The sequence below is a fragment of the Lindgomyces ingoldianus genome, assembly GCF_010093535.1.
Source record: "Lindgomyces ingoldianus strain ATCC 200398 unplaced genomic scaffold BDR25scaffold_13, whole genome shotgun sequence".
Classification (NCBI taxonomy): Eukaryota; Fungi; Ascomycota; class Dothideomycetes; order Pleosporales; family Lindgomycetaceae; genus Lindgomyces; species Lindgomyces ingoldianus.
The window spans coordinates 896113-907432 of NW_022985174.1; the positions used below are offsets into that span (position 1 = coordinate 896113).

The 11320-nt window shown below is 30.9% G+C and overlaps 1 protein-coding gene across 1 annotated transcript; it reads right to left on the reverse strand.

Moving 5' to 3' along the window:
- Nucleotides 1-284: 284 nt before the first annotated feature.
- On the reverse strand, nucleotides 285-524 carry BDR25DRAFT_222542 (uncharacterized protein; the record flags this gene model as incomplete). Its single annotated transcript, XM_033685067.1, has 1 exon — nucleotides 285-524. A coding segment is annotated over one exon (240 nt), but the record flags the coding sequence as incomplete, so codon positions are not given.
- Nucleotides 525-11320: the final 10796 nt, after the last annotated feature.

Here is an 11320-nt window from a genome sequence, read left to right on the forward strand (position 1 = left end):
AGCAATTTTTGTGCAGGTTTATCCTTATTTTTTATATAATAATATAGCATAACTTGTGTGCAGTAGAGTCTTACTAGACTATTCTTTATCTTAATAATAACATCTAGGGCCTTAATTCCCTTTACTATGTGTAGTTCTGTTTATCTCTTTTTCTTTTACTATGTCTTTACTTTAGAACTAAGTAGGAGATTTAGTACTTTATATAAAGTTAAGCTGTTTTAAGTATTAATTATATAATTAATATTAACTTTTGCCTTTTTGCTTTAAAGCATTTTTATTACCTTTTATACAGTGTTAGCTTGCGTAATAATATTAAAGGATAGTGCAGAATCTATGTTAATTCTTAGGTACATTCTAAACATAAGTAATGTAGGTATAAGACTATTTAGTTCTACTGTATTATTTAAGGCTTTAACAGCTATCTGTAACACTAACTTATTGTTTGTATAATTATCTAATTCTGCACAGAGGATGTTATATGCACGTTGCAGTGGTGCGTGCGCGCGCTTAATCTTCCCTATAGCCTAATAGGCTTCTACTAGCATTTGTTAACATGTTGCTTCTATAATCTTTGCGTAATTCTAGAAATCTTTAGATGCAAAGTTTATACTAGGGTTATGTACAATGTAATTAGGTAGGCCCTAATATGTGTTAATCTAACACTTGTAGAGCGTGTTCTAGGTATCTTATGTAGACATTAATTTTAAAAAGGTTACTACTTAGAATAATGTATTTATATTAATTACATGTAGTACATTTTAGTTACTAATTTATATAACATTAATTACTATTTTATAATTAAAGTATAAATTATTCTTAATTATAAACTTAAATTTTTATAGTGCTAAGTTGTGCAGCTAACACATGTAGCAGAACTTCTTAATCTTTTTAAGTATAGAGGGATTAATATTATATCTAGCGTTTTTAAGCATTGTGTAAAGTTGTTCTGTATAAGGATAGCTAAATTTTTTATATAGTTGTTAAAGTTTATGTTTAGTAAAAAAAAACATTAATTTTTTCTTTTATATATTAAAGAATAGATAACTTTATTTTTGTACAACTAAGACAGTATTCCTATTGCTTTGTATAATTACATTCTGCATGTTGTTAAAGTACGCACCTATTTAGTCTACGTCTGCTAGAGACAGTAGGAACAGTGTTAGAGTGTCTAGGATGTAATATGTTATATTACTAACTAGGTTAGTAATTTATATAGTACTAATTAATTCTATTAATTCTTATTTTTTAAAGCTAATACTTTTTTTTCTTAGTGTTTAGTTTACTTTTATATAAGAGAATTCTTATAGGTATGCTTTAAGTTATAACTTCTCTACAGTAGAGATTCTTACTGCGCTAGTATCCTATAGTTTACCTTAGTATACTGTACAGTATTAATCTTTAAGGATAAACTGTTCTGCGTATCCTTTAGGTTCTAGGCTGTAGATGTCCTCTGCAGTCGCGCAGTAGAGAAATGTAGCATTAGTAAGGTAGTTAATAATCTTCTTACTTTTCTTTTTATTTAAGTTGTTATTATTATGTAACTTTTTTTTCTTTTACTTTAGTTTACCTTTAAACTTTTAAATATACACATTTACCTTCTTATACATTAGTGTCTTATTATAGAATTTTTTATATAAAGAGATATATTAGCATTTTGCATAGAATTAATTTATGTAAGAATAATTTATTAACTAACATTCTTTCTTATAACAGACAAAGCATTACTTTAATTATATAAAGAACTATAGTCTAAATAATCCTTTATATCCTCTTAGGCTTCTTCTATGTTGTTAATAGCTATGTATATGTAGTAAGCTATATTGCCTATTAGTGTAGTACACGTTTTAGAATTTATTTATAAATGCATTATTCTATTAATTAATTATAACCTAAAGTGCTAAATAGAGGTTACTGTACAGTGCTTTATATATAGGCTTAATTAAGAATATTACTTATTTAAGTTTAAGTTGCCCTTAGCATGCTTATATAATAGCAGTGTAAAGCAGTATTTTGCTTTAAAATTATAGACTAAAAGCTTTTTATATAAGAGTAAGTTTATTAATTATAGCTTTAAAAGCTTTATGTAGAGTTTTTATAAAGTTTTTTTACTTACTTTATATAAAGCTTATTATTATCTAATCTATCTAATACTAGTTATAGTTTATGTTAGTATTAAAGTAATTACTAAGCTGCTTATACAGTAACTTCTATAATTATTCTAGACTAATATTATAAAGGTAGAACATATGTGCGCGCTCTTTAAAAATATTAGAAAAGATGCTTATATATAATGCCTTAAAGATAGTAAGGTGTTAGTAGAGCTTAATAAATACTATAGCCTTATTAGCTAAAATATTATATAGTTACTTTATGTAGTTATTTTTCTTTCTTTATGCCTTTTAAAATTATATAACTTTCTTAAGCGCAAGGTTCTCTACTGTAATATCTTGTGTAGGTGGAAGTTAGTATAGATTATATAGTAATTAAATTATATGTAGTACGTATAAGCTTTAGGGAATCTTATGCAGAGCTGTAGCTACAGGAATATGTAGCTGCCTAGTTATGCTCTTGTACAGTAAGCTATTATAAGGTAGTTGTACTAATTACAGAGAAAGTATTAGGTCTATAGGTAATTTATATAGAGACATCCTCTATTATGTTAAGACTAGTAATAGTAGTAATAGTTTTATATAATGCTTTAGTAGAACAGTAAATGTGTGTTCTTCTTTTATAAGTTTATATAGTGTAGTAGCCTTTATTATGTTCTTCTTAAAGCTAATGCTCTTATTCTGTAGAGTAGTAATTAGTTTTTATAGGAATAGTTAGCTAAGATTTTTAAAGTGTATAAGCTTTTACTTTATAAAGTTATTCTAAAAGTTCTTAAGTGTATGTACATCTGTTGCGCTTAACATGCAGAGTTCTATAATTAAGTTAGCTGCGTATAAATTAAGCTTCTTTTTAAGTGTGTTATTTAATAGTTTAATCTTATCTACTTAATCTTTAATGTTTGTCTGCTTTGCTAGAGTCTTTGCTAAGATGCCTATAAAAGGTATATATTAGTTATATGTTAATATGTTATGTTAGCTAGTTATAGATAGAGCTAGCGTTGCTTGTTGCTTTGTAGTAGTTAATTATGTGTTATTACGCGCTGTCTTACTTCTTGTTGTACGCTGCCTCTAAACAGCCTTGTGTAAAAAGATAAAACAGACCTTCTAGCGTTAAACAAGCACTACTATTTATATAATACCTGTCCGTACGTAGCAGCAGCGTCGCGGCCTGGATACGAACGATCGCGCACGAGCAGGATCACGTATCTATGTCACATGATGCTCGTGCGCGAACCTCTGTGCGCGAACATCTAGATATCCCCCTTTTCCTCTGTACAGAGGAAAGACAAGAGCAATAGAACTAGAAACATGTTGCCCTTACCTTACCTACCTTATACGCTGTGCACACTATACACTACTCTTACTCTTGCTACTTAAGTGCTTATACTATAAGCAGCTAGCTGTTAGAGCCTATTTAACACTAATTAGTAGTTAATTTAATTAACTATAAATTAGTAAAAGTAATAATAAAGTACCTACGCCTTGTAAGGTACTTTGTTTTGTTACCTATTCTTTAGAAAGAGTAACAGCAGAGTACCTACACCCTATAAGGTACTTTGTTTAGTTACCTATCTCTTAGGATAGCAGATTAATCCTTTGCATTGTACAGTAAGCTCTGCTACTGTACAAAGCAAAGAGGAGATAGTATAAGACGCACACTAAAGCCACTAAAGCTGCATAACCTAGTAGCTAGACAATAGCACATTAATCCTTTACATCACACAGCAAGCTCTGCTACTGTACAAAGTAAGGAGAAGATAGTGTGAGGCGCACACTAAAGCTATTAAAGCTGCACAACCTAGCAGCTAGACAACAGCAGTACCTGCGCAATCTACTAGAAAAGTAATTAACTATACTATTATAATAAAATCCTATTAGCAACTAATAACTCTGCGCAATAACAGGAAGAATAAGGAATAATTCCTATTATATAAACAACTTGCAAAGGACATAGGGATATTAGAGGCAACACTATAGAACAAGACTAGTCTAGAGTACTAGAATAACAAGATTAACATGTTAGAGGCTTTAACAAGCCTGCAGACTTAATTATACACAGGTTGTGTAATTACTAATCTACGCATAACAACTTAAAAGGGCGCTACTCTTCTAAGTGCGTACATAAAGGATTTTAAAGGATAGACACTATAAGACTTCTTAGCACTTAGCTGCGCGTTTAAAAAGGAGCTTATATAAGTGCTAGAGGACAAGGGAATCACACTATAGCTAGGCACTAAAGGTACCTAAGCCTAGAAGCTGTATAATATAGCACAAGGGAAAGCAATTGCACTAGAAAGGCTTTGTACGCAACCTCTATTGCTGTATAAGGCTCTGCACAAAAGCAGACTAAACATAATGCTGCTATTAACACTAAACATACTAGCATCACCTGCTCCTACACCTCAGCCAGCACTACACTAATCACCGTACGAACAATACATGCCACCCTACCCAACGCCTGCTCCACACCCTCAATCGTACACACCACCGCCTGCAGTAGTGTATGCACCACTAATACCACCTGCACAATCCATACCACATCACAGCCTGTACAAACTTCCACCCTAGAGGGAAACTGCTAAAGAAAAACTCCTAGTAGACAAGATTATATAATTCTAAAAAGCATAAAAAAAAAATAATAACTATATAAGTTAACTATATAACATCTTTATAAACAAAATAAGGATTTTTATTAATCTATATTAATAGCTAGATATCTAGAAAACTTAGTACACAGACATCTTTCTAGACATCCTAAAAGGTTAGGTAAATATGTACTATATGCACAACATAGGCCCTAGACATAACTAGAAGCATTTGTACAACACCTTAAGCAGTTACTTTAACACTAATATAAACTATAGCTAGTACTAAACAGACTAGATAATAATAACCTTTACATAATGCTAATAAAAAAACTTTAATAAAAGTTTACATAAAGTTTTTAAAACAATAATTAACAAGCTTACACTTATATAAAAGGCACTAAAAATAGAATTTTAAGAGGATGTTCTACTGCACACTACTGTTATATAAGCCTGTTAAAGATAACTAAAACTAGAACATGCTATGTTTACTATTAAGCCCTTATATAAAGCCTTATTTAGTAACCTACAGGCATTACTCTAAGTTACTATAAACTAAAGGGTAAACTAATACCTCTAAAAACTGCCTAATGTATACTACATAGACTACTAATACAACTCTACATAATAAGAGTCTACATAACAAGAAGAAAGCTTCTCTTTGCGTAGAAAAAGACAACATAGAAGATCTTTATCTAAGTTTAGGCTATAATCTAGAGACAACTGCACACAGACAAAGAAGTGCTTTGTTTGCTATAAAAAAGGATGTTAGTTATTAAACTACCTTTATAATAACTATACATAAGCAAAGAACTAGTACATTGCCTTATATAAAAATTTTTATAATAAGACTTTATTATATAAAGCTATTACTTTATACATCTAAGACTTTAAAGGTTACCCTAAGAAAAAAAATAATTTACATAATGCAGAGAAAATAAAATAAAAAAGTAAGAATGCTAAGAAAGCTATTAACTACTTTACCTCTACTGCCTATCTACACTGTGCAACAGGAGAGGACATCTACAGCATTAAACCTAAGGAATATGCTAAGCAGTTTATCCTTAATAACTAATACTATACAGTATACTAAGGCAAACTATAAGACACAGGCGCAGTAAAGATCTCTACTATTAGTAAGTTCTAACTTAAGGCGTACATATAAAAAAACCTATATATAGAAATTAATTAGACACCTAGCTAAACAAATATTAGCTTTAGAGGCTAGACACTAAAGAGATTAATTAGTACTGTACAAATCTAGAACCTAATTAGTCTAGTTACATACTATATTCTAGAGACTCTAACACTATTTCTACTATTACTAGTAGATGCTAACTAACTTAAGGCATACTTTAATAACATTTTAAATATTATTATACGCAAAGACAAAACTACTATACTTATTATATAAAAATAAAGACACTTTTTTTTTAATATTAGTAAAGAAAAATCTATGTCTTTCTTTACTAAATTAAAACTCTACTGCCTCTACTGCTAATTTAGACACCCTTGCACAAAGAGACTCTAGAAGATGCTAACTAGCGCTAGCCACAACATTAATGCTGCAGTGCTAGAAGAGATTAAGAAGTTCTACTACTTCTACTAATTATATAACTAGGCCCTATAAAGATTTAAGTTTATAATTAAGAATAACACCTACTTTAACTATAAAGTTGTTATTAATATTATATAAATTAATAATAAGGATGTCTTACATGTTATTAATGCAGACACATTATTTTAGGCTGCTACATTTCTAAAATCTATGTTTGCACAAGATACCTAAGATGCACTGTGCAAATGCTAGATTAACACTTATTAAAGACCTCTAGACTATATTATGTATAACTCTAGTACAAACTTTGCTTTAGAGGATTTTTAAGCTTATGCAAAGATTATAAGAGCTACATGTAGGCAGATGCCTGTAGAAGCACATTAAGCAGTTAGAAAGGTTAAGCGCGCGCACACACCTCTCTAATAAGCGTTTAACATCCTAAAGACTAAGCTAGGTAACTGTACAGATAATAAGGCTATCCTACAGATAGCAGTTAAGGCTCTAAATAACACAGCTAGCCTACACAGTCTAGTACCTACGCTGCTAGTCTTTAAAGTATACCTAAGAATTAACCTAGACTCTCTGCTATTACTAAACATTATTACATAAGTAAGCGCTATATAAAAGGCAATAAAGATACTTTAAAAAGACTATGTAAAAGTAAACATTAATTATGTAATTAACACTTATAATAGCCTTATAACATATAAAGTTCTTAACCTCCCCCTTAGCTTAAAGATTATAGCATAGAGAGAGAAAAAAGGCTAGACTAGCCTATACAAGATTAAGAGCATTAAAGGGAGAGACATTATTATTAAGAGAGAGAATAGCCTACTAAAGCTCTAATGTACGCAGGTTAAACTGTACTATAAAGAAAAAAAAAAAGACAACTTACCTACAATAGATAACCTAGATAAACTAATCTCTATATAAAGAGATCTTCTAAAGAAGAGGAAGAAAGAACAGCCCTATAAGAATATTATAAAGGCAGAACTAGAGCCTACTACAGACTAAGCCCCTTAAGATAGCAATGCTGCACTAGTGCAAAAAGAAGATATAGATACTAGAAGAAGTAAAAGGCAAAGAAAACCTGCACAAAGTCTAGACTAGGTATTCCTAACCTAGAAAAAGAAGGATAATTAGGCCTTATCTATTAAGCTCTGTACAGACAGTGTAATTACTACACCTAAAAAGCTATTTAAGGAATTAGACTGTACAGAGATAGACACTCTAATTACTAACAGCACTTTTAAGGTTATAGCATATAACTTAATAAGGTATAAAGGTTAGATTTTTAACCTTTACTTTATATAAAAAGTAAAAGGCAAAACAACCTAACTATATAAGAAATCCTGCCTAGTGTTTGCTAGCTACTTAGATAAAAAAAAAAGAGAAATCCTTACCTAGTTACTAACTATCTAGAGAATAAGCTAGAGACTACTCTTAGCTATAGAAGCAAGCCTAAGAGCTATGTATAAAATGCATTTTAAACTGCGTAATATTACATAAGTATACATTTAATTAACAGATAAGCTTATGCGCACGCTATACGCAAAGCTACTAAAGGAGATGCGCTAGAGCTTTCTACTAAATATAATACTCTAGGTTGTATAACCCTTGTATAGAGCTGCTAAATTAAGACTGTATTAGTTTAAGACATATTATAACTACTATAAAAAAAAGCTGCGCATGCACATCTCTTTATATAACCTTTACTTCTTAATTACTAATAAAGAAGAGCACACCTTTAGTATTACTAGCCTACAGATAAATAATACTTTAAGCATTATAACAAAAGATTTTACATAAAGAGAAGAGAAAAAACTGCAGAAAGTAAAGTTTTACATAAAGAGTAAGACTATTCTAGTAAAGAAGCAGCCTATTAAGTTTAATAGTAAAAAGATTAAACTTACGCACAACATAGTAGTTTTTACTTAGAAGGGATAAGTAAGCTACCTTTATATAATTAACCTAGAGAATAAGAATGCTGCACAATAATATATTAAGTAACATGTAAAAGAGGTATACATTATATTTATATGTTAACTAGAGGTAGCATTTAACTTGTCTATTGCTGCACAAACTACAGACCTTTTACATAATAATATTAACACACTTAACGCACAAATCTAATAGCAGATAGATAATAGTAAGTGTAGTCTTACCTTTCTACTATTACAGCTTAATTATGTAAAGCTATTTATTTTTATAGATAGATTATTTACTAATAATAAAGATCTTAGCTTATAGCTAAAATTCTTAATTATATTAGGCAATAAAAACTATACAAAGCAAAGTAACTACTTTAAAATACTAGGTAACATTATACACTAGAATTCTACTAAGTGTAAAAGAGTAACTAGGAGTGTTCTTGCTAGTAAACTATATAAAATAGTTAAAAAGTTTAATAATATAATTACTTTTAGTACAACTCTACAGTAAATTATATAAACACTTAAACTACTACTAATTCTAGTAGTAATTTGCACAGATTTAAGGTTTCTATATAATTACCTTATTAAGCTAAGCACTACTAGTAAAAAGCAACTTATAATTAACATTATGTTACTCTATAAATTATATAAGAAGAGGGAAATTACTAAGATTAAGTAGATTAATAGTAAAAATAACTTAGTAAATGCATGTATAAAAAAAACACTAAACTAAGCTTTTTAATTATTAGTCCTAACTAACTGCCTCTCTGTCTAGATAGAAGCATCTGTGGACTAGCTAAATCCTGTGCGCAAAGATGCTCTAAACTAACTAGACTAACAACACTTTTATATAAGGCCTATTTTTTTTATTTTTTTTTTATATACACTTATTTTTCTTATTATAAGATTAGAAGAGAAGGATATGTAAAAAAGACAGTCTATTTGTCTAGTATATAAAAGAAGAAAAAGCCACCACCCCTTATATATAGTAGTTATAATGCAGACCACAGCTCTGCTATACGCATAAGGCGCAGGCATTAGCCTAGAAGTTAGCTAACACATAACACTTAACAAAAGAAAAGGCACTAGTAGTGCTACTATAATAATAAGCACATAGAGTTGCTAGGACCTAACTGCAACTCTAGACTAAGACTGCACAGAAGTACCCCTTATAACACACAACCTTTGCTGCCTACAGCTGCAGATTAGTGCTAGCAGGCAAGACAACATTAATATTATAGAATAGTAAAGCTGCTACATGCTACTTCTTAGCCTATCTATAATTAGCATTTTATATAAAAAGAAAGTAGAAGAGCTAAAGAATTTATATGTTTATGCTAAGACACTAAATAAACTACTAATTAGCAGCAGAACTAGTTAAAAGGGTAACGCAAATGCGCCCTAGGCCGCTAGACTGCACAAGGACGTTAAAGACGCCCGCACTAACGGCGCTAGAGGTAGAGGAGGAAGGCTAGAGAGACATATCTCTCTCTCTCTCTATGTGTGTGTGTGTGTGTGTGTGTGTGTGCAGGCGGGAGTATCTGTCACTGTTAGCACTGTACAAAAAGAGAAAAGAGTTAGGGAATAGTACAGTAGGGCTTAGAAAGTAAAGGATAAAGAAGAGAAGGTAAAAAAGAAGGGGAGACCTTATTATATACACCTCCCTACGCACCTGCCTACGCAAAGATCCCACACTATTCTGGCACAAAACCCCGCACAAAACAGTTTATACACTGCTAAATTACTTACAAGGCAAGCGCACAAAGGCTAGACAACAATAGCCTAAAACGCTCTACACTATTTATAGAGCTATCTACATAGCGCAACTAGCCTATCTTAATGTACAGCATCACTAAGGCAAGTCCTAACAAATAGGGTAGAGTAAAGGCAGAACGTAATTAGATAGACCTACACAGGCAGAAGAGAGGTAACGCGTACAAAAGGCAACTCTTTAGATAAAAAGAAAAGTTGCTAGTGTCTGTACGTAGCAGCAGCGTCGCGGCCTGGATACAAACAATCGCGCACAAGCAGGATCACGTATCTATGTCACATAATGCTCGTGCGCGAACCTCTGTGCGCAAACATCTAGATATCCCCCTTTTCCTCTGTACAGAGGAAAGATAAGAGCAATAGAACTAGAAACATGTTACCCTTACCTTACCTACCTTGTACGCTGTGCACACTGTACACCACTCTTACTCTTGCTACTTAAGTGCTTATACCATAAGCAGCTAGCTGTCAGAGCCTATTTAACAATACCTTTAAATAGTATTATACAGACAGGTTTCTTGCTTTTGCTTAAGTAACTAAACAGAGATTTATAGCTACTTACATGTAAATTAGACTTTATTTTTACTTTTACTAATTTATAGTTAAAGTAGTAAGGAAAAGAATTTTTCTTATACATAAACTTTTAAATAGAAAGGTATAAAAAGAGCTTTCTCTTTTATAGTATTTAAACTACTAATTAGTGTTAAATAGACTCTCTGCTAGCTAGCACTTAGTGTTAGCAAATGCGTACAAGACAGAGAGGTTTGCACAGTGTAAACATTGCACAGGGGTGTTAGGTAACTAGTGTTAATTGCTTCTTATTGTTTCTATTGTACAAAGGAAAGGGGTTGATATAGTCCTAAACTCTGCGCACAGATCTCCGTGCACAGGGATCCAGGCGCATCCGAGCCACGTGACTATCAACCAGGCGCCCGAATATCACTATTCGGACAGCTATAGTTATTTTAGAATTAAGTTATAATGTTTTATGTTTATTACATAGAGCTTAATCTACTCTTTATAGTGTTAGTAAGTAATTATAATAGTTATAGTATAAAAAATAAAACTTTTTTTAAGTTATTTTTTATTAAATCTAGTTAAGTAAATTATTTAAGTAAGTAGTATTAATTAAAGATTTAGTTTACACGCTAGTTTTTTATTAATATAACCTATGCTATTTACTTCTAAGTTAATAAAAGCCTATATTAAGGCTAATATAGTTTTTTATTATAAATATATAAAAATATTAACTTAGTACTTTTAGTTATTAGTAGAGGACTTAGCCTATAAGTTAGTAAAGATCTAGTGTTAAATTAGTCCTAAGAGGCAACTTAGCTCTAAGACAAGCCTTTTTATAGGCTCTTA